The sequence below is a fragment of the Mesoplodon bidens genome (assembly GCF_964165515.1).
Source record: "Mesoplodon bidens genome assembly, chromosome: 6".
In the NCBI taxonomy this organism is placed as follows: domain Eukaryota; kingdom Metazoa; phylum Chordata; class Mammalia; order Artiodactyla; family Ziphiidae; genus Mesoplodon; species Mesoplodon bidens.
Window position 1 is genome coordinate 106,516,293 of NC_138162.1, and position 23,362 is coordinate 106,539,654.

The window sequence follows — 23,362 nt, forward strand, 5'->3', positions numbered from 1 at the left end:
TATATATCAACTCTGCTGGGAAAAAGCAACATTGGAAATCTTGTAGATCATGGATGTGAGCTCTAACCATTATTTACTAAGCTTACTTTAGTCCTCAGAGAGGCCAGGCATTTACAAAATGATCACACTTACAATGGCTATTTGCTTCACGTGTGTTCTACTTCCTAGTGTGGACTTGAAGTTTCCATGCCACTGTGATTATCCATTTTAATAACCTAAGCACTATACTTAGAATGGAAGCATTCTATGGAATAAACTGAGAAGCATGTCTATTAAAGTTTATGGCCAAAAAATAAATAAATAAAGTTTATGGCCACTATGTTATACTACTATTTAACTTAATTCTTTCTAAATTTCAGATCCCACGACAAGTGAAAGCTATCCGCCAATTGGGAAAGTAAATGGTACACTATGCCTACCAGGACATATCAGTTTAATGAAGTTTTAATCTGTCTTTAAACACTGTTTTCAAATTGTAATCTATGTTATTCAAATTTAAAAAGTAAAACCTGCACATGTATTTAAAACATTTTTTAATATGCCCACCATAACTATTACATAATAAACAATCAATAAATAATCACTGAATTTATGCAGGCCAATTTACCCAACCGACCCACCAATCACAATAACTAAATGTAGAATCAATTTACTCTGCCTACACTTTTAGTTTAATACATTTAAAAAATTAACATTATTTTATTCCTAAAAAAGATGACTACATCAAGAAGACAAATATTAAAATATTTAAAAATTTTAAAGTCTGACAACAGCAAATGTTGAAGAGGCTATGGATCAATGAGAGGGTTTATACAAGGCTGGTGGGATATAAATTACCACAATGACTTTCAAAAACAATTTGCCATTATTTTAAAAAGTTAAACATTCACATACCTTAATACCCAATAATTACAACTTCCATATATATCCTAGAGCAGTGGTTCTCAAAAGTGGGGTCTCTAGACCAGCACCATTAGGATCACCTGGAAGTAGATTAGAAATTCAGACTCCTAGCCTCACCCCAGACCTAGTGAATCTAAAGCTCTGGGGAATGAGGCCCAGCAATAGTTGCTCAATTCCTCCAGGTGATTCCAATGCATGCTAAAGTTTGCCCTAGAAAGATGCCTGCACTTGTGTGCACCAGGATATACAGTAATACTCATGGCAGCACTGTCAATTTCATGGCAAAATATAAAGAAAATAAACAACCCAACTGTCCACTGACAGAGGAGAATGGATAAATTGTGATAGTATTTGTATATACTTTGTATAATTATTATAAAGCAGTGAAAATGACTAAACTATCAGTATGTGGGACAATATAGATGAAATCTTAGAAATATTATACTGAATGAAAAACTCACGTCCAAAAAGACTATGTACAATGTGATACCAATTTAGGATATGATATATTCCAAAGCTGACAAAACATATAGTTTACTTATACATACATACGTGGCGAAACTATTTACTGAAAAAGAATTCATGAAATTGGCTGCCTTCATGGGATATCGGAAAGTAGACAAGCACATTAAGTTTTGATAATATGCTATTTCTTAAGCTGTGTGGTAAGTTTACTGATATTCATTATATTATTTTCCTTTTAATTTGTATGCATATTAATATTCTTTATTGTATTCTTTTATATGTATCAAATACATTTTAAAAACGTTTAAACTTGAAGAGCAAGTTTCTTATTAATGTTTAGATTTCAGTAGACAAAGCTTTACATAGATTTTCACCTTTCTTCAACTCAGCACAATGAATTCAACTCTGGAAACTCTGTTAATACCAACAACACATTTCTGACCTAATATCAAAGCCAGAAGAAAACAGGTCCGGGACCAAGACTGTAAACATCAGTACAGAATTAAAATCTATTTCATATCCCACTATATCTGCAGTGCCTGGCATGGTTCCTCCTCCAAGACGGAACTCAGTCTAAGTGTTGACTGAATGAATGAATAAGGTATACAAAAGGCCTCCAACTGGCACAGCGCATTACTGAATATTCTCAATTTAAAAAAAAAGCAACTTCGCCCAAGATGCACAGAAACTTTGAATTTACATCGGGTTGCTCAAAAGCCACTCACTACATTCAGAGATCTAAGTTCTCCTTTCATATTCCTCGATGCCAACTATTACACAGAATATTAAAAGGAGAACAACGGGAATTCTGAGGCATAGGGAGAGAGGATGAAAAGGTTCAAACCCGACTCTTCTGGAGCAACTTAAACTAAAATGTAAAGATCCCGTTTTTTTTAGAAATATGGCCTTCAAATGCTTTTCACTACGTACCCCTGAAGCAAAACGTTTTTGGGCATGGCCTCAAACATTTGTATACTTATTTACTTATTTATAAAGTATATACCACTGTCAGGAAGAATATAATTTCCCAAATGATGAGGACTTTTACTGACTTAAGACGATGAGTCAACCAGTAAAAATCCCGTAAATATTTATCATTAAATTTAATGAACTCCTGCCAAATTCAAGGTTGACTTTATACATTATAGTTCATTTTTCTTTATACAGAAAAAGAAAAAAAACCTCTGAAACTGTCTCTGTGTGCTGGAAAGTATTTTGAAATGTCTTGCTAATTGGGATGACCTCATCCTATTACTGGCTAATATCTCAAAGAATGATATACACTTGGGGAGCAGTTTACTGTTAATAGCAGTTATTAAATAGGACTTCAAATAGCGGGATCTTCCCTGACCAGGGCTCGAACCCGTGTCCCCTGCATTGGCAGGCGGATTCTTAACCCCTTTGCGCCACCACGTCAGTCCCTGTTTTTTTGTTTTTTTGTTTTTAATCTGAGAGTTTATATTAGAAATGGCAGCACTGCCATTTCTCATGGCTTACTTGTGCTTGCCTAGTTAGTACTGTCTTCCATCTGCATCTTGTTTGAAGGAATCTTGTCAAGCCACTTGGCATTTTGGTGAGGGTTAATTTAGTGAAAACGGTATAATACACATCTTAACCTGGCACATGTAAGCTTCACCATATCACAATATGCCAAAGGGAACCAAGCGGTGAAGAAGCGACTGTCAGCTTTACCCCATGTGAACGTCCGGCCTCCTCTCAGAAGACCTGAGACCAGCTGACATTCTCAGTCATTAAAAGCACCTGTGTCTTTCCTGATTGGACAAACCAAGTCTTAATATAATTTTCTATCTTTAAGTAAAAGATATAAATAAAAGGTGTACTATTTCTTCTTAAACTCTACTGGATCCTCTTGCACGCCCCCTGTGGTGGACCCTCTCTCTGGAAAGCACTGTTTTAGAGAAGGCACAGCACCCTCTTCAAAACATTTAGTAGTCACACTTATGTTGACTCAGTGTACGGAAAAGTCAAAAGTCTATGATGTAGTCCCCTGCGGTGACTCTGTGTCTTCCTAACCCCAGGCTTCACGGCCCAGGCTGGCAACCACTGAACAAGCTTTAAAGGAGGGAAACTTATTTGAAAAAGACAGGCATTACTCTTATGGCCAGGGAACAAAAACAGAGGCTAGGTAAACAAGGAGATGATGAAAGTGACACAGACATTCCAACCTGGGGATAGGAAACCAAACTCTAACTCCTGTAGTGCTTTGTTTCAGCTCCAGGAAAAATCATGTCAAGATAATGCCAACCCTGACAAAATACAGTCACTTTATTTATAGAGAAAATGCAGGCTGTTATGTATTATTCTGCTCTCTTTGGTCAAATAAGAGTAATTATTATATTATTTTTTTAATCAGCTTAAAGGAGAGGAGAGGAAACACTGACAAGTTTGGCACAGAATGTTTTCCAGTTAAGTAGCAAGGATTATGGCATGACTTATTTTTAATATTGAATCATACTCGTATTCTCTAGTTTGGGTTTTTATAATCTTTGTAACATAAACACATTTAACTATTTGAGATGAGTTTTTTCCAATTCTCTAAGATTCTCTAGCAAAATATTTTTAAAGTAAATAAAATCAAATCCAAAAACCTAGTCAAAAGTAAGTAGCTTTCAGAAAAAAGCCACCTTATTAAAAATATGGCAAGACTAAGCCAGCCAACTTTTGACAAGAACAAAATTCAGTAGTTTCAGAAGAAACAGTTAAATGTTTACGGCTGGGTCTAAACATCTTGTCTTCCATGGAATAACATAGCAGAGATGTTAAATAAAAGGGTCAGTGAGAGATCTGTTTTTGAGAACGTACTGCAATCGTAACTTTGGATCTACTAAATCTTTCTTCCCGTAACAATATATGTTTTAGATTATGAGTAGTAATCAACAGACAAAACAGGTACAGAAAAAGTTAGTAAGGGTCAGAAATAATGTGAATCTTGAGGAGCCTATTTTGAGGCAGCATTTGTGAAAATTCAAGAACTTGAATTTATGCCAGTTCTGTTTTTATATGAGTATTAAATCTCTAAAACCAGAAAAACGCAACATGCTAGTCAACACACTACAGTGCAGTTCAAATTTTTACAGCACGTTTACTCAAAACTGCAGAGTAGCTGGAAAGCCATTTTTTTAAACCGTGGCACAATTACGCTATTTAAAAATGTACAATGTTTCCGAAAGATGCAGGAAACAAACCAGTCTGGCAAATGAACCAGGGAGCCCAATCTATCTTCATCTCGGACTCACAAGGCTTAATTATTTCTAAATGTCATTTAGCCACACCATAAACGTCTGCCTTGAACAGTCAAATTTTCCAAAGAAGCCGAACTTTCATGGGTGGGGCAAGAGGCTGAGAAGGAACAGGATTCATGTTGGCTTACTCCAGCGTTGGAAAAATATTTAGCACCACACACTCAACAAAGGCCTAACACAGCAAAGAGCAATGTTCAATCAACCCATTTTGGTCTATTGTCCTAGTCCTCTAAAGAACTAAAATACGGCGAAAGACTAAAGCGAGTACAAAAGTTTGACGGCGGCGGGGCTTGGGGCTCCTAAAGGGGGGGAGGGAGGGGGACCATCAAGAAAATGTCACTAATTTTCCATCCGTCTATTGGCCCTAGGATGGGAGAGTGTTTTACTCATCCACGGAGAGAAAGAGTTGAAATTCTTTTCACCTGATCAACCTTACACGCCTTACTCGTTACAGCCACTTTCTGGAGCAGACCATTACTCAGCACGAAGGTGGGAACCGGCGCCTTCTGTAGCCAGGGGTGGGGGGCAGCGGGGTCTTGGGGAAAGTGGGAAGAGGAATAGAAGCATCAGGTGACAGCGGCCCTCCCCACGCCCTCCGAGTCCTCTGTTCTCCAGGACCCACACCTGGACTTGGGAACGACTGAGCACAAGTTGACCTGCGCGCTGGTCCCCAGAGCAGCTGGGGAGTCCCAGAGCAGGCTCGGGCTAGGGATCCCGGGGGTGGGGAGGAGGCCGCGGGGACCCGACGTTCGCCTCCTCCTGGACGCCCCCCACCCCGGCGCACGCCCACCTCCCCGCTCCCAGCCCCTCTCCCCAACTTCAGCCCTCAGCCCTGTGCGCCCGCCCCGCACTCCGCTGCCCTCGCCCCCAGCAGCCGGGCCCACCTCGCCTCCTCCCGACCCCCTTACCTTTCCATTCTTGGGGCTGCCGTTAAGGAACAGGGTCACCCGCCTCATCGCGCTGCCCCCACTGGGTCCTGAGTGAGTCGCCACCCTCCCACCTGGCTCTCCTCCCACCTTTTTCTTTTCCCGCCCTTCCCCTCCCTCCACCCACTCGGACTCTCCTCCCTTCGCCACCTTCCTTCCCTCACAGACACACGCACACGCACACACACAGGCACGCACTCTCCTACCCACACCCCAAGGTTGGCGGGTCCTCCTTCCCACCCCGCCCCTGGGCTCCTCAGTCAGCCTGGGGCCCTTCCCCCACCTCTCCCAGACTGACTCTAAGCTCCGCCAATCATCGGCAGTGCCGGCCAAAATTCAGCCAGTCATCGCCCTGCACTGGGTGGGCTCTAACTAACCCAGCCCAGGTGGAAGGAGGGAAGAGAGGCTGCTGTCTAGCCGACGGGGAAGGGTTATCAGCCAATCAGAGCTGAACCTGGAGCCGAACGGCTGCTCAAAGCGTTACTGAGCAGGCGCATAGCCAACACCAGGTAGGGCTCATCTGCATACGGAGGCGGGGCTTGAGTGAAGAGGCAGATCGCTGGGAGTGATCCACAACCAGTCAGAGCCTCCCAACTTTAACCCCTCCCACGCGCTCAACCCACCGAGGAAACGGCTGCGGTCGGGACTGGCTGATTGGGTAAGAGCCAGCCCGTCGTTCTGTCAGGATTGGTTCAATGATTCTTTTCGAAGTTCGCAGCACCCAATCGAAAGGCCGGGTACGGAACCAAAGGGCTGACCAAAAGATTCCTCCGCGAGGCTCTCACGGAAAATAGTTCCCGCGGATGCAGGTCAGCAATGGGTCTCTCTGGACAGTGTGTCAACTGCGGCTAGCGGTGGTGTTTCTCCGAGCCCACGAAGCCACTCCTGTTCCTGGGAAGGCGAGGTACAGGTTTGGGAGAGTTCGGTGCGCGCGCGCACACGTGCGAGTGGCGTGGGCGTAGAGATTCGCAGAGTAACGCCGGGACGCCGAGGAGGCGGGGCCGGCGATTTGAATCGGGCGGCGGGCCGCGGCCGGGCGGAGGGGAGGGTGTAGGTAACGCCGGCTGTGGGGTCTGGGGGTCGGCGGCCCGGGACCAGGTAGCCCCCCCGCGGCTGGCTTGGCGGCCGACAGTTACTTTCTCGAGCGAGCCCATCAGGACCAGAGAGCCGAGGTCTAGAAGGCACGACAGCCACGACACTCATCGGCGGAGTGTTCAAAATAAACCCGAGAGGGAGGTAAGGCAAGCGGCCTGGTTGGGATTTCCGAGACTGTAGTGCCGCAGAGCTGTTTCTTCGACGTGTTTCTCAGAAGTGTGTTCTACTGGATCACCCGCGTGCTTTTTGAAACGCAGATTTCTGGGGCCTAGCCAGACCTCCTGAATTAGAATTTTTGGGAATCCGCAAAGCTGCTTCTCCAGCAGGGTGCCTAGATGATTCTGATGTTCGCTAAGGTTGGAAAGCCTTGGCTTTATAGTACGGGATCTGCTTTGTTTCATCCCGAACAGCAGTTTCCTCCATTTCTATTTAATTTGAGCTTCAAAAGTAGTCTCTTGTCATCTGTTTTCGTGCCAGTATAGGTTGTATTAGAATTCAGTCTTGAAAGAGGATCTCGATCAAATCACATTAATTTTGGAGGTGGGGTTATTTTTCTTTTTTTTTCTTCTCTTTTTTAGATGGATGATAGTTCAACAGACAGCAGGCCCCTTGAAACCAAGGAGTCTGCTATTAATAACGCTGGTATGTAGTGACCTGTTGTTTCTTCGTGAAATTTAAGGTTTAGGTGTTTATCTTGATAATGATGTTTAGACCCTACATGTTGTCTGTTTCAGAAAATTCCTCTTTCATTTTGGGAAATGGGAAACTTGTAACTCCTCACAAGCCTGCAGCTGAAGTGACTCCTAATCGTTGCATGTCAGATGCTTTTCAGTCACCTTTGAACTTTTCCACAGTAACTGTGGAGCAATTGGGAATTACACCTGAAAGTTTTGTAAAGAACTCTTCAGGTAAGAGATGTTGTTCTTCTATTGCAGTGCCTTTAAAAGTTGAAAAATTAGACTCTATTTTGTTCACTTACCCTGTCTATCTTATTACTTTATCTAAATTGATTGACTCTCAGACTTGCTGGATCAGGGAGATCAGGGTCCCAGGGCACCCAGCATGATAGTGTTCCTAAGTCACAGCTACGCTCCAGGCCCAAACTGGAAAAGGACATGGGTGCAAGGCACTTTTTGACCCGACACATGGGATACAGGAGTGTGTATGTGAAAATAGTAATACATTTTATGGTCATGTATGGTAAAAATGAGAGAAAGTAGAAGGGCAATTAAGAAAATATGACATTGAAAGACTGGGGCATACCTGTTTCAAAATCTCAAACAGAAAATTGACTCAGGCTAATCTCCTTTATGGAGTAGAAATGAAATTCACCAGTGAAGTCTGATTTAGCTGAAGAAACAAATAATGGGAATGGAATTAGAGAATAGAATTTAGAAATGGAGGGTAATGGGGCACTTGAAAGTCAGAGGGCACTAGACTAGTAATACCTGATGGAGACAAGACGGAAGTGGATGCCAACCTGTGTTCCCTTCTCAAGAACATCATTCTTAGACCTTTAAAAAGCTAGACTGGTTGGAATTCAGGGTAGTGTGCTGAAGGTAGACAGGTATCTAAGAGAAAAATTATTTTGAACAATAGAGGACATGAGAGTGTGCGCCTGGGGGGAGATCGTCCTTGGGGATCAGAAAAAGAGAAATTTTTAGTCCAAAGCAATCCATTACCAACTCTGTGAAGGAAATAAGAAACAAAAATGAGACCTGTTAATTCAAATGTATTCATGCATTTGCTCCACAACTTTTCGATAAACGCCTGCTATGTGCCAAGCACTGCTCCAGTGGCATGGAATAAATCAATAGACAAAACAAAGGTACCTACCCAATCTGATGATGTGTGCACAATTTTGCCTGTACTTTTCCACTTAGATCCCTGTACGATGCGTTCATCATATTCTCTCTCAGGCTGGTGGATCATGGGTATTCAGGGCATGATTGATTACTGATTGCCTTGTTTTGTTCCAACTTACAAGAGAGTTTTCATTATAGGAAAGTCATCATCCTACCTTAAAAAATCCAGACGACGCTCTACAGTTGGTGTTCGGGGCTCTCCTGAAACAAACCATCTAATTCGTTTCATTGCCCAGCAGCGGAATTTAAAGAATGCTTCTTTGACCAAGAATTCCCCTTGTCAGGTATGGTTTTCTTTTTTAAGGTCCGTCATGAATTCTTCTAGGAGTATGTTTTGCTCTGTTAGAAAGCTTTTGTACAGTGTTGGTACTCTCCAGTGCACCTCATCTGTTTTGGATCCGGAGAGAGAATATTTTCTCTGTGTCTTACAGAGATTGTGCGCTTAGTTTAAATGTTGATGTTGAGCATGGATCTCTTAAAGGTTATGAGATCCTGGATAGAAATGGTGTTCTGGAGGCGCTTTCTGTTTTATTTTGCACATTTTTGTCTAGTTCATGTCTGTTTTTCTCTAATGAGGTGAGGCAGTGTTTTCCGACCTTTTTCTTTTAATATTTTGTCTGTAAGTGTCTAATACTTTTGTGACTACTGTGTGTTGGCATGTAGGGGCAAGAGATCCCCGCACCCCCGCCAAAATGTATTTGGGATAACCTTGTGGAAAGGAGCGAAGTGTTTGTTGATGGGGAAGTATTTAGATATTTTTGCAGATTTTTATCAGAATAATACATGCTTCTAAAAAAGTCAAATAGTACAAGACTTGCTATGAAAGACAGTCCCAGGCTTGCCCTTCTTTGGCTCGTTTGGCTCTTTTGGTATGGGCCTTCCTATTTTAAAAGGTACTTTTATTGCCACTTCTTTATTTTTCATTTTAGACCCTGTGTATACATGAGGCTGTTTAGTGCAGTGCAGGGCTTCTCAGAAATTATCTGCAGATTCCTGGGAATCCCTGAGTCCCATCCAAGAGGTCCATGAGGTCAAACTATTTGTTGAGGTCAAACTATTTGTTGAAACAGCACTAAGGTGTTATTTGCCCTTTTTCACTGTGTTGATGTTTCCACTCATGGTGTAAGAGCACTGCTGGTTAAAACTGATGGCATCAAGCAATCATTTTACCTTCAACCCTGTTCATCGTTTACAGAAAACAATAATAAGGCCAGTTTCCCTTAATATCCTTGATGAAGCAATAAAAATTATGCATTTTATTAATTTTTAACCCTGGAATATTATGTGTGATGAAATGGGAAGTAGACACCAGGCATTTCCAAAGTATATACTGAAGTGTGGTGGATGTTTCCAGAAAAGTCATGGTTATGATTGTTTGAGCTGTGAGTTGAACTCGCCACTTTTTCATGGAACATCGTGTTTATTTGGAAGAATGACTGACAGACGTGGTTAGTCAGACTTGGGAATGTGGCCGGCGTTTTTTCAGAAATGAACAGTGAACCTGCCACTTCAAGGAAAGCCAGATATTTCTTACCAATGAAAAAAATTCGAGTTTTTGAGAGAAAATTAGGATTGTGGAAAACTTGTATTCACGACTGTGATCTTGCTTGACAGCTTCCCAATGGCTGCACTTTTCTGATGGATCAGTGGGGATATTAATGTGACGTTTGGATATTGCACAGTAAAATATGTTAACATTTGGAAGATACACATAACTGAGTGAACCACTATTTTCTATGTGACCAGTGCCTGCAAATTATACCCTCAAGTTGCAGGATAGGCCCATGGATTTTAACATAACAGAATATGAAAAGTTCATTGATAAGATGTCATATTTGACATTGCAACTAACGTTTAAGAAATCTTCATTGAATTTTGTGTTGCATTAAAGGATATCCACAATTCTGGAAAAGCTGTTGAAATGTTCTTGATAGATATAACGAACGTGAGCTAAGAGGCTTTGGTGTGCTCAATAATTTTTTAGGGTGTAAAAACTTGTTGAGAACTGTGTTAGAGTACATGGGAACATGGCCTGTGGAGTTGTATTGTTGGCGTTTGAATCTAGGCTTTATTAGTTAATTGTGACTTTTGGCAAATTCCTTGAATTTTCTGTTCCAGTTTCCTCATGTATAAAACAGGGGTGATAATAGTAGCAAGGGTTTTATGAGGTGGAATAAATTAATAGATATGAAGTACTTACAACTGTGCCTGGAACATGGTATGTTTTATGCTATCATTGTTGTTATTTCTGTGAAAAATGAGGATTTTGCACTCACATCTAGCCATAGCTGTCCTGACACTTTCCCCTTCCTGCCTTCCTACCAGTACAACCACTTACAATTTGTGTTTAAATTAGGTTTTAGTATGTATTATCTAACCCTATAGATATTTTTCATGAATTGCCATATGGTGTGTTAGGGCCATATTTCCTTTGTTGCATGACTTTTGTTATTCCTGTGATTAATAAGTACCTTTTTTTTTTTTTTTGGTTTAGTCTTTTTTTTTTTTTTTTTTTTTTTGCGGTAGGCGGGCCTCTCACTGTTGTGGCCTCTCCCCTTGCAGAGCACAGGCTCCAGACACGCAGGCTCAGCAGCCGTGGCTCACGGGCCTAGCCGCTCTGCGGCATGTGGGATCTTCCCAGACCGGGGCACGAACCCGTGTCCCCTGCATCGGCAGGCGGACTCTCAACCACTGCGCCACCAGGGAAGCCCTTGGTTTAGTCTTTTAATTTATCATGATGGACTTATCTTTCACTGTGCATTGTTGAGGACATTATAGTTTTGGTTTTTGTTTGTTTGCTTTTTGTGGTACGCGGGCCTCACTGCTGTGGCCTCTCCCGTTGCGGAGCACAGGCTCCGGACGCGCAGGCTCAGCGGCCACGGCTCACGGGCCCAGCCGCTCCGCGGCACGTGGGATCTTCCCGGACCGGGGCACAAACCCATGTCCCCTGCATCGGCAGGCGGACTCTCACCCACCGCACCACCAGGGAAGCCCGAGGACATTATAGTTTTGTTGAAGTTTTCTTCCTTGTTTCATGGGGTCTCATTTTGCTACCTAATTATTTTAGGTTCTGGCTCATGCTCAAATCTTTCTTCAGATGCCTAGTGATCCTTGACTCTGTTCACATTTGAAGGTGCGACACTTTAAAAACTGACTGGGAGCTAACTGTGTGTGGTCTGGCTCTGTTGGCTGGTGGATTTCCATGTAGGACAACAGGGACACTTTTTCAGTGAAGGAGCTCCCAAATATTAGAATCCTGTGGGTACTTTCTCTTTGGCAGATCTGTTTTCTTTGAGGGAATTCCTGGGGTTGTAAACCTGAGCCCTAGAACCGTGGAAGGCAAATGTGGAAAGAGGCTGGAAGTCATTGAGAAGACTTAGACAAACTGTTTTCAGTACAGGGCCTCCTATCCTTAGCTGTTTCGATCTCATAGAGTCCTAAACCTCTGTGTTCCCTCCAAAACATAAAGGTTCTTTTCTATTTGTGGAGATACCTGTGGGTTCAAGTGCTACTGATACAGCTTCAACATTGCCCTGGACCCTTGTTTCAGACATATTGAATATCTGATGCTTTAGATAACCTGAGCCTTTCTGGGGGTCTCTAGCAAGTCTGCTTGTTTCCTGTTATCAGACCACCCTAAGGAGCCCCTGTCCATTTCAGCTTTCTCTGGACTAAGTCAGTTTTTGTTTGGTGACATTCCATATCTGCTGTTGATTTTTCTCTTTTTTTTTTCTTAAGGATATACACACACATATGTATATAAACACATCCCCACACGTATCATATGACTGTACTTATTAAAAGAATTGCTGGAATATATAGTTGTAGTATCTAGCCTTGAGATATTCAAGAATGAAAACAAGAGTAGTGGAGGAAAGGTGAGGGATGTATATTGCAAAATGATCACCACACATAGTTACAAATTCTTTTTTCCCCTGTGATGAGAACTTTTAAGATCTACTCTTTTAGCAACTTTCAAATATGCAATACAGTATTATTAATTATAGTCACCATGCTGTACATTATATCCATGACTTATTTATTTTATAACTGAGAGTTTATACCTCTTGACCCCCTTCACCTATTTTTTACACGCTCCCAACAACCAGCCACCAATCTGTTCTCTGTATTTATGAGTTCGGTTTGATTTTTTTGTTTTCTTTTGTGTGTTTGTCTTAGATTCCACAGATAAGTGAGATCATATGGTATTTGTCTTTCTCTGATTGACTGACTTAGCGTAAGGCCCTTGAAATCCATACATGTTGTTGCAAATGGCAAGGTTTCATTCTTATGGCCGAAGAATATTCCATTGTGTATATACCACAATTTCTTTATCCATTCATTCATCAAGCAACAATTAGGTTGTTTCCATATCTTGGCTGTTGTAAATAATACTGTGTTGAACATGGGCGTACATATATCTTTTTGAGTTACTGTTCTCCTTTGATTAAGTACCCAGAAGTAGAGTTTCTGGATCATATAGTACTTCTTAATTTTTTGAGGAACCTCCATACCGTTCTCCATAGTGGCTGCACCAATTTGCATTCTGACCAACAGTGCACAAGGGTTCCCTTTTCTCCACATCTTCACCAACACTTGTTCTCTCGTGTGTTTTCAATAATAACCATTCTGACAGGTATGAGGTGATATGTCATTGCGGTTTTGATTTGTATTTTCCAGCTGATTAGTAATGCTGAGCACCTTTTCGTGTACCTGTTGACCATCTGTATGTCTTTGGAAAAATGCGTATTCAGATCCTCTGCCCATTTTTTAATCAGATTGGTTTTCTGCTGTTGAGTTGAAATGAATTCTTTTTATATTTTGGACATTAACCCCTTATGAGGCATATGATTTGCAAATTTGCTCCCGTTTGGTAGGTTGCCTTTTGATTTTGTTGATGATTCTCTGTTGTGCAGAAGCTTTTTAGTTTGATATAGTCGCACTTGTTCGTTCTTGCTTTTGGTGTCAAATCCAAAAAATCATCATCAAGACTTATGTCAAGTTGCTTACCATCTGTTTTCATCTAGGAGTTTTACAGTTTCAGGTCTTATGTTCAAATCTTTAATCCATTTTGTGTATGGTGTAAGACAGTGGTCCAGTTTCATTCTTTCTTGTATCTGTTCAGTTTTCCCAACACCGTTTATAGAAGAGACTGTCCTTTTCTCACTGTATAGGCATACCCCCTTTTATTATGCTTTGCATTTTTAAAAAATAAATTTATTTATTTATTTTTGGCCACATTGGGTCTTCATTTCTGCACGCGGGCTTTCTCTAGTTGGGGCAGGCGGGGGCCGCTCTTCGCTGCGGTGCGTGCGGGCCTCTCACTGCAGCGGCCTCTCTTGTCGTGGAGCACGGGCTTTAGGCTCAAGGGCTTCAGTAGTTGTGTTCCACAGGCTCTAGAGCGCAGGCTCAGCAGTTGTGGCACATGGGCTTAGTTGCTCCACAGCATGTGGGATCTTCCCGGACCAGGGCTCGAACCCGTGTCCCCTGCATTGGCAGGCGGATTCTTAACTACTGCGCCACCAGGAAAGACCCCCCCCCTTTTTTTTTTTTTTAACAAATTGAAGGTTTGTGGCTACCCTGCGTCAAGCAAGTCTACTGGCACCATTTTTCCAACAGTATTTGCTCACTTTGTATCTCTGTGTCACATTTTGGTAATTCTTGCAATATTTCAAACTTTTTCATTATTACCTTTTATTATTATAGTATATCATATCATTACTATTAGGGTGATCAGTGATATTTGATATTACTATTGTAATTATTTTAGGGCGCCACGAACTGCACCCATATAAGATGGCGAACTTAATCGATAAATGCAGTGTGTGTGTGTGTGTGTGTGTGTGTGTGTGTGTGTGTGTGTGTGTGTGTGTGTTCAAACTGCTCCACCCACCTGCCGTTCCCCCATCTCTCTCTCTCCCTCTCCTTAGGCCTTCCTATTCCCTGAGAATAACACTATTGAAGTTAGGCCTCTAACTGTTCAAGTGAAAGGAAGAGTTGCACATCTCTCACTTTAAATCAAAAGCAAGAAATGATTAAGCTTAGTGGGGAAGGCATGTCAAAAGCTAAGACAGGCTGAAAGCTAGGCCTCTTGGCCAAACAGTTAGCCAAGTTGTGAATGCAAAGGAAAAGCTCTCGAATGAAATTAAAAGTTCTCCGCTAGTGAACACACGAATGATAAGAGAGCAGAACAGTCTTACTGCAGATGTGGAGAAAGTTTCAGTGGTCTGGATAGAAGATCAGACCAGCCACGACATTCACTTAAGCCAGGGCCTAATCAAGAGGAGGGCCCTAATTCTCTTCAGTTCTGTGAAACCTGAGAGAGATGAGGAAGCTGCAGAAGAAAAGTTTGAAGCTAGCAGAGGTTGGCTCATGAGGTTTAAGGAAAGAAGCCGTCTCCATAACATAAAAGCAAGGTGAAGCAGCACGTTATCCAGGAGAAAGATCTAGCTAAGAAAATTAATGAAAGCGGCTACACTAAACAACAGATTTTCAGTATAGATGAAACAGCTTTACATTGGAAGAAGATGCCATCTAGGGCTTCCATAACTAAAGAGTAGAAGTCAATGCCTGGCTTCAAAGCTTCAAGGACGGGCTGACTCTCTTGTTAAGGGCTAATGCTGCTGGTGACTTGAAGTTGAATTCAAAGTTTATTTACCATTCTGAAAATCCTAGGGCCCTTAAGAGTTGTGCTAAATCTATTCTGCCTGTGCTCTAAAAATGGAACAACAAAGTCTGGATGACAGCATATCTGATTACAGTATGGTTTACTGAATATTTTAAGCCCTCTATTGAGACCTACTGCTCAGTAAAAAGATTCCTTTCAAAATATTACTGCTCATTGACAGTGCACTTGGTCACCCAAGAGCTTTGATAGAGATGTACGATGTGATTCACGTTGTTTTCACGCGTGCTAACACAACATCTATTCTGCAGCCCGTGGATCAAGGAATAATTTTGATTTTCAAGTCTTACTATTTAAGATATACATTTTGTAAGCCTATAGCTGCCATATATGGTGGTTCCTCTGGATCTGGGCAGAGTAAATTGAAAACATTCTGGAAAGGATTCATCGTTCTACATGCCATTAAGGACATTCATGATTCATGGAAAGGGATCAGAGATCAAAATATCAACATTAATAAGAGTTTGGAAGAAGTTGATTCCAACCCTCATGGATGACTTTGTGGGGCCCAAGAATTTGAGGGGTTCAAGGAAGTAACTGCAGATGTGGTAGAAATAGAGAATTAGAAGTGGAGCCTGAAGATGTGACTGAATTGCTGCCATCTTATGATAAAACTTTAATGGATGAGGAGTTGCTTTTTATGAATGAGCAGAGAAAGTGGTTTCTTGAGATGAAATCTATTCCTGGTAAAGATGCTTTGAAGACTGTTGAAATGATGACAAAGGATTTAGAATATTACATAAACATAGTTGATAAATCAGCTGCAGGGTTTGAGAAGATTGGCTCTAATTCTGAAAGAATTTCTCCTGTGGGTAAAATGGTGTCAGACAGCATTGCATGCTACAGAGAAATCGTTTGTGAAAGAAAGTCAGTCTTTGTGGCAAACTTCATTGTTGTCTTATTTTAGGAAATTGCCACAGACACCCTAACTTTGAGCGGCCACCACCCTGATCAGTCTTTGAGGCAAGACCCTCCACCAGCAAAAAGATTGCTGCTCACTGAAGGCTCAGATGATGGTTAGCATTTTTTAGCAATAAGGTTTTTTAATTAAGGTATGTACGCTGTTAGACATAATGCTGTTGTGCACTTAATAGAATACAGTATGGTGTGAACATAACTTGTATATGCACTGGGAAACCGAAACATTTGTGACTTGCTTTACTGCAATATTCACTTTATTGTGGTGACCTGGAACCTAACCCACAGTATCTCCAAGTTATGCCTGTAGATTCTTGATTCCTTTGTTGTAAATTAATTGACCATATATGGGTTGGCTTATTTCTGGGCTCCCTATCCTCTTCCATTGATCTATGCATCTTTTTCTGTTTTGATGACTATAGTATTATAGTTTGAAATCAGGGTGCATGATGCCCCCGGCTGTGTTGTTCTTTCTCAGAATTGCTTTGGCTATTCAGGGCCTTCTGTGGTTCCATACAAGCTTTAGGATTGTTTGTTTCATTTCTGTGATAAATACTGTTGGAATTTAGACAGGGATTGCAGTGAATCTGTAGATTGCTTTGGGTAGTATGGACATTTTAACAATACTATTTCTTCCAGTCCATGAGCACAAAATATCTTTCCATTTATTTGTGTCTTTTTCAGTTCCTTTCATCAGTGTCTTACAGTTTTCAGGATGCACGTCTTTCAGTTCCTTGGTTAAATTTATTCCTAAGTGTTTTATTCTTTTTGATGAAGTTGTAAATGGGATTGTTCTCTTTATTTCTCTTTCTGATAATTCTTTATTTGGGTGTAGAAACACAACATTTTTGTCTGCTTGTTTTGTATTCTGCAATTTTACTGAATTTGTTTATTCTAGCAGTTTTTTGGGGTAGTCGTTTTCTATATATAATATGTATCTGCAAATAGTGACAGTTTTACTTTTCCCTTTCCAGTTTGCATGCCTTTTCTTTTCTTTTTCTTTCTTTCTTTCTTTTTCTTTTTTTTTTGCCTAATTGCTACTTGTTGATCTTTAAGTGTTATGGCATTAGTTATTGACTTCCCGTTGTATTCAGTGGAAAGTTAGCCCTCTTTCTTCCTCATACCTTTTATCGAAAATGTATGTATGCACTTCCCATCCTCTATAACTTCCCAATAGATTGGTTACATCAATATTCAAATGTTTACATTATTACGACCATGTATGTTATTCTGACCTGTTTTTCCTTATGCATTTGTCTTACTCTGTCCCTTTAACTCTTCCTAGACCCCCATGGCATCCCATTCCTATGCCTGTCCATCACAGCAAAGCTCCTTGAACAGCCATCTGTCCTGTCTTGCTCCACTTCCTTCCCTCCCATTCTCTCTGCTGTAGCCACTCCAATCGGACTTTTGTTTCTGCCACTCCATTGAGAAGACTCTTGTCACCGTTGATCACAAATGGCCCGCATCTTGGCCAAGACAAAGATTAAGTCTAAGTTTGCATCCTACGCAACCTTGCCTCAGCTTTTTTTTTTTTTTTTTTTTTTTTTTTTTTTCTTTTTGCGGTATGTGGGCCTCTCACTGCTGTGGCCTCTCCCGTTGCGGAGCACAGGCTCTAGACGCGCAGGCCCAGCGGCCACGGCTCACGGGCCCAGCCGCTCCGCGGCATGTGGGATCCTCCCAGACCGGGGCACGAACCCGTATCCCCTGCATCGGCAGGCGGACTCTCAACCACTGCGCCACCAGGGAGGCCCTTGCCTCAGCTTTTGACTGAGTTTAGCTACTCCCTCCTTGAAGCGCTTTCTTTGCTTTGTTTCTGGGATACCACACTGACCTGATTTTCTTCCTGTGTCACTCATCCGTTCCTGTGTTTCATTTGCTTATTCCAGCACTTCCAGTTTTCCCCTCACAAATGCTTGAGCTCCCCAGGGCTCTCCTCTGCCCCCTTTTCTTTGCTTTCCTTAGGTAAACTAATCCTTTCCCATGGCTTTGAACATCATCTGTAGGCTGATGACTCAAATGTCTAACATTGGCCCAGAGTTCTGTAGAGCTCCAGATTTAGATACCCAGTTGCCTACTCAACATCTCCCTTTAGGTGTTCCAGTAAGCATTTCGAGTGTTACATGGCCACAGCCAAACTCCAGGTTTCCATTCCCCACGAGATCCTCGGGTCCACTTCCTCATCTCAGTGCACGCTGTCATCCAGTCGCTCAGGCCAACGACCTACCAGTCTTCCTCAGTTTCTTCCTTTTTTTTCCCTTTTCATCTCCCACATCCAACCCATTATTACCTTTTGGCTTCATTTCAAAAACCTACCTGTAATTCCTCATGTCCCCCAGCTCCACTGCTACAACCCCAATGTGATTTCTACCTGAATCACCAACTGCTTCTTCATAACTGATCTCCTTATTTCCCTCCTTCCCTGGTCCGTCCACCATCCCACAGAGCAGTCAAAGAGATACTTTTAAAGAATGAATCAGATCATTCACTCTGCCTCTTAAAACCTTCCCGTGGCTTCCTGTTATGCCTTGAATTAAACTCAAACCCCATCTTGAAGCCTTGAGTGCCCTCCCTGATCTGAGCCCTGCCTACCCCTATTCTCAGCTCCCTACCTCCTGCCATTTTCTGGGCACGCGGGCCTTCTTTCTCAGGGCCTTTGCTCTTGTTCCACCTCGTTCTTGCAGAATGCCTCCCTCCCCCAGTATCTTCCCTTAACTACCACTTTCTTTTTCAGTTCCAACTCAGATGTTACTCCTGATAGATGTTACTCCTGACTCAAGTAAAGCATCACTGTTATTACTGAATCACACTCCTTTTTTACCTTCTCAGTGGCACCTCTTGTACCTGAAACTATATTAATATGTTTTCAGAGTTTCATTCTAGAATGTAATTTCCCCCTGTATCCTGAGCCCCTTGAATAGTTTCTGGTACATGGAAAGAATGTTGACTGACCGATAGAATTCCTAAGACAAAAGCATCAAAAAAGCAGTACGTTTTTGAATGCTTCCTTTACTTTTTGTATGTGAACATTGTTCTCTTTCTCCGTCAGGAAACAGAGAAACAACAATTTTAAAAATACATTTATTTATTTATTTATTTATTTATGGCTGTGTTGGGTCTTCATTTCTGTGTGAGGGCTTTCTCTAGTTGCGGCAAGTGGGGACCACTCTTCATCGCGGTGCGCGGGCCTCTCACTGTCGCGGCCTCTCTTGTTGCGGAGCACAGGCTCCAGACGTGCAGGCTCAGTAGTTGTGGCTCACGGGCCCAATTGCTCCGCGGCCTGTGGGATCCTCCCAGACCAGGGCTCGAACCCATGTCCCCTGCATTAGCAGGCAGATTCTCAACCACTGCGCCACCAGGGAAGCCCAGAAACAACAATTTTGACTGGGGAACCTTTAATTTGTTTAAAGCAGTATTTCAAAATGCTCCAAACTCCTAGCACATTAAACGTAACCCTCCCATGTTCAAATATAAGTACAAAAAATGTACATTCAACGTAAATTGTATGACTTTGGGATAAACCCTTTCTTTCTCTATATCTCAGTTAGGTTAAGAGTTGACCACCAGCTTTTTATAAATGTTATGTGCTGTTTATGTCGTAAAGGTTTACATCATCAACCGTATTTGAATTTTAAATGTTGTGTTATTATGCAACGGAGTTTGCTTTATGAAGGTATTTAACTGGGAATAGAATCCAATGTGTGAGCAGATTCACCATCAAACATGGCTTCAAGATTTTAACTGATTTTTCTCCATATGATATCTTAAAGGGAGGTAATTTTTTTTATTTTTTTATTTAATTTTTTTTTTTTGCGGTATGCGGGCCTCTCACTGTCGTGGCCTCTCCCGTTGCGGAGCACAGGCTCCGGATGCACAGGCTCAGCAGCCATGGCTCACGGGCCCAGCCGCTCCGCTGCATGTGGGATCTTCCCGGACCGGGGCACGAACCCGTGTCCCCTGCATCAGCAGGCGGACTCTCAACCACTGCGCCACCAGGGAAGCCCGGGAGGTAATTTTTTTTACTTTACTTTCGCCTGTTAGCATAATTTTTTAAATTGGTGTAAGCTCCAAATCAGTGGAAATATGTTAGTCTAAATAATAAAGCGGGGGGGAAAGAACCTAGAGAACCTAACCAGTAATTTATTTTATAGGTCACAGAACTATTAAACTGTATATTGCTTACACTTGTCTGGCACTTCTATCCCTGCTAATACCAATTTAATTTGATGACTCTTTCGTTGAAATCCTGTTAGCAGAGTTTCCAGAGAGCTCCTGTGCTTAGACCATTTTAACTATTTGGCTTTGTAGTTTCAGTGAATGGCTAGCTTTTAGCTCTAAGGAAGTAAGCTCCCATGACATCAGGAAGATTTAGCTGGGGGGTGCCAGAGGGGAGAGGGTATATGTGGGTGGGTGTCTAAGCTACTTCAGAACGTCTGTATATTTTTCTGGCGCCTGGGGAGAGGGTGTGTCTGGATGGAAATGAATAGAGACTAGGTTGGATGGAACTAGTTATGCTGAGACCTACATGTGACAAAGGTGCCATGCAGATCATTTTCTAAGGATGTTTTTGGAAAACTTTGGTAAAATTTCCAAATGGACAAGTTCTTCCTATCCCTTCTTCCTTAGCCGTCTCCAGGATTTGATGCTTTCTTGTGACCTCCGTATAGTCTGTCTCTCTCTCTCTCTTTTTTTTTTTTTTTTTTTTTGTTCTTATTGGGTAAACTCTTTGCCAACTATACGGACATAAAATTCTTACTACTGATTTTAATTTTTATTTTGTATACAATTTTTAAAGGTTACACTCCATTTAGTTATTACAAAATATTGGCTATATTCCCTGTTTTGTTCAGTACATCCTTGTAACGTGTCTTACATCCAATAGTTTGTACCTCCCATTCCCCCACCCCTATATTGCCCCACCCCAGCCCCGTAACAGCTAGTTTGTTCTCTATATCTGTGAGTCTGTTTCTTTTGTGTTATATTCACTAGTTTATTGTGTTTTTCAGATTCCACATATAAGTGATATTATACAGTATTTGTCTTTCTCTGTCTGACTTATTTCACTTAGCATAATGCCCTCCAAGTCCATCTGTGTTGCTGCAAATGGCAAAATGTCATTCTTTTTTATGGCTGAGTAGTATTCCATTGTATACATATACCACATCTTCTTTATCTGTTGATGGGCACTTAGGTTGCTTCCATATCTTGGCAATTATAAATACTGCTATGAACATTGGTGGGTGCGTGTATCTTTTTGAATTAGTGTTTTTGTTTTTTTTAGGTGTATATCCAGGAGTGGAATTGCTGGGTCATATGGTAGTTCTATTTTTAGTTTTTTGAGAAACCTCCATACTGTTTTCCACAGTGACTGCACCAATTTACATTCCCATCAACAGTGTACGAGGGTTCCCTTTTCTCCACATCCTCGCCAATGTTTGTTATTTGTGGTCTTTTTTTTTTTTTTTTTTGGCCACGCCACAGGGCATGCAGGATCTTAGTTCCCAGATCAGGGATTGAACCCGCACCCCCTGTGTTGGAAGTCCAGGGTCTTAACCACTGGACCACCAGGGAAGTCCCTATTTGTGGTCTTTTTGGTGATAGCATCCTGACAGTTGTGAGGTGATATCTCATTGTGGTTCTGATTTGCGTTTCCCTGATGATCAGCGATGTTGAGCATCTTTTCACGTGCCTACTGGCCATCTGCATTTCTTCTTTGGAAAAATGTCTGTTCAGTTCTTCTGCCCATTTTTTAAGGGATTAATATCCAACATATGTAAACAACTCGTACAGCTCAACATCCATATAGTCTCTTTTTTTTTTTTTTTTTTTTTCCCTCGGTACGCGGGCCTCTCACTGTTGTGGCCTCTCCCGTTGCGGAGCACAGGCTCAGCGGCCATGGCTCACGGGCCCAGCCACTCCGCAGTGTGTGGGATCTTCCCAGACCGGGGCACGAACCTGTGTCCCCTGCATCGGCAGGCAGACTCTCAACCACTGCACCACCAGGGAAGCCCCATATAGTCTCTTAAACTGGCCTCTCAAACATTTTGTGCGGAACCTCTTTCCCTTTCACATTTGATTCGCTGAGGCTATCTCAGGTTATGGACTCTCAGTTATAAAAGAGCGTCCTTAACCACCCCTCCCCCGCCCCCAGAAAGAATCCTTTTAAAGACTGTCAAGCCCTCAGATAATTGGGATGTGTTTTGCCTGGGTACCTTTTTAAAGTGCTTTCCATCTCCTCCAGACTTCTCCTGTCTGGTCCATGGGCTTGTCAGTATCAGTACTGGCCAGCCTATAGCTCCACGTTTATACTTCCCATGTAGCTATTGCTCTTTGCTCAGATTAAGGAGGAGAGAGGAGAAACGAAGATGATGGCCGTACACCGAATATTCAGACTAAGAGTGTGTGGTTCACGGCGGGAGAGGCTCTGCTCTATCAACGTGTTACCTCTGCTCTTCGAAAAGCCTATCTTTGGTTTGATTTATAATGTCCTCTGTGCTTCTGTATTTTAACAGGGCAGCCCTGTTTTGTATCAAAATGTTCATTCTTTAAGAGAACAAATGTCTGCCTTCCAGTCAGCTTTTCACTCCATAAAGGAAAACGAGAAAATGACTGACTGCCCTGAATTGTCAGAGACGGAAGGAGAGTTCAAGACCACAGGCTCAAGTGAGTAGAAAGAAGGGCTTTAGTATTTATTCAGACCATGCTCAGTGTAAAGATTTAGTTCTACAGTCTTTTCTGAGTAGAGCTGTATTTTTCAATAGGGCCTACCATTTAAAATTTGGGACATTTCACGCAAAAATCTGTATTTCTGGTTTCTCTTGAAAAAATATGATATCAAGCATTCCTGAGCCTACGTCTTACATATCCACGTGGCCACAATTAAGTGCTAAGTGTTATAATGTCAAAGCCAGTGGGCTCATTTCATCTTTAGAATAAGGCATGTGGTAGATTTGAGTGCATAAACCTTGATTTTTTAGAGGATTGTTATTGTTTGGCAAGCATTTAAATGAATACCAAACTTCCAACCCTGATAGTATAAACAGATATGTTCAGTCTGACATCTTAATAGCCTGCCATATTCTTTACCATAACTTTTAGATTGTAATTTATTTGGTAATTTTTTGGTCACTTTTGATTTTCCAATCACAAAGCATTTCAAACACCAGAACTAGAATCTTGGTCTTGCTGTAACCACTATAACCCTAAGGTTCCAACTGGTTTTGTTTGATTTCTTGAACTATC

The 23,362-nt window shown here is 41.9% G+C and overlaps 2 protein-coding genes across 9 annotated transcripts in view; one reads left to right on the forward strand and one right to left on the reverse strand.

Moving 5' to 3' along the window:
- The window catches only part of KCTD9 (potassium channel tetramerization domain containing 9), a 77,707-nt gene extending 72,054 nt beyond the window's left edge, over positions 1 to 5,653 (reverse strand). Inside the window, exon 1 of one of the 3 annotated variants that reach the window (XM_081237199.1) lies at positions 5,540 to 5,653. In XM_081237199.1, coding sequence (XP_081093325.1) covers positions 5,540 to 5,587 — 48 coding nt within the window. In that variant the 5' untranslated portion in view covers positions 5,588 to 5,653. The remainder of the gene's footprint in view (positions 1 to 5,539) is intronic. The other 2 variants (XM_081237202.1, XM_081237201.1) reach the window with 2 other exon arrangements.
- Positions 5,654 to 6,561: 908 nt separating this feature from the next.
- CDCA2 (cell division cycle associated 2) overlaps positions 6,562 to 23,362 on the forward strand; it is a 54,832-nt gene continuing 38,031 nt past the window's right edge. For 3 of the 6 annotated variants that reach the window (XM_081237504.1, XM_081237505.1, XM_081237507.1), the window contains exons 1-5: positions 6,562 to 6,793; positions 7,231 to 7,294; positions 7,387 to 7,560; positions 8,656 to 8,801; positions 22,633 to 22,783. In XM_081237504.1, coding sequence (XP_081093630.1) covers positions 7,231 to 7,294; positions 7,387 to 7,560; positions 8,656 to 8,801; positions 22,633 to 22,783 — 535 coding nt within the window. In that variant the 5' untranslated portion in view covers positions 6,562 to 6,793. The remainder of the gene's footprint in view (positions 6,794 to 7,230; positions 7,295 to 7,386; positions 7,561 to 8,655; positions 8,802 to 22,632; positions 22,784 to 23,362) is intronic. The other 3 variants (XM_081237503.1, XM_081237506.1, XM_081237508.1) reach the window with 1 other exon arrangement.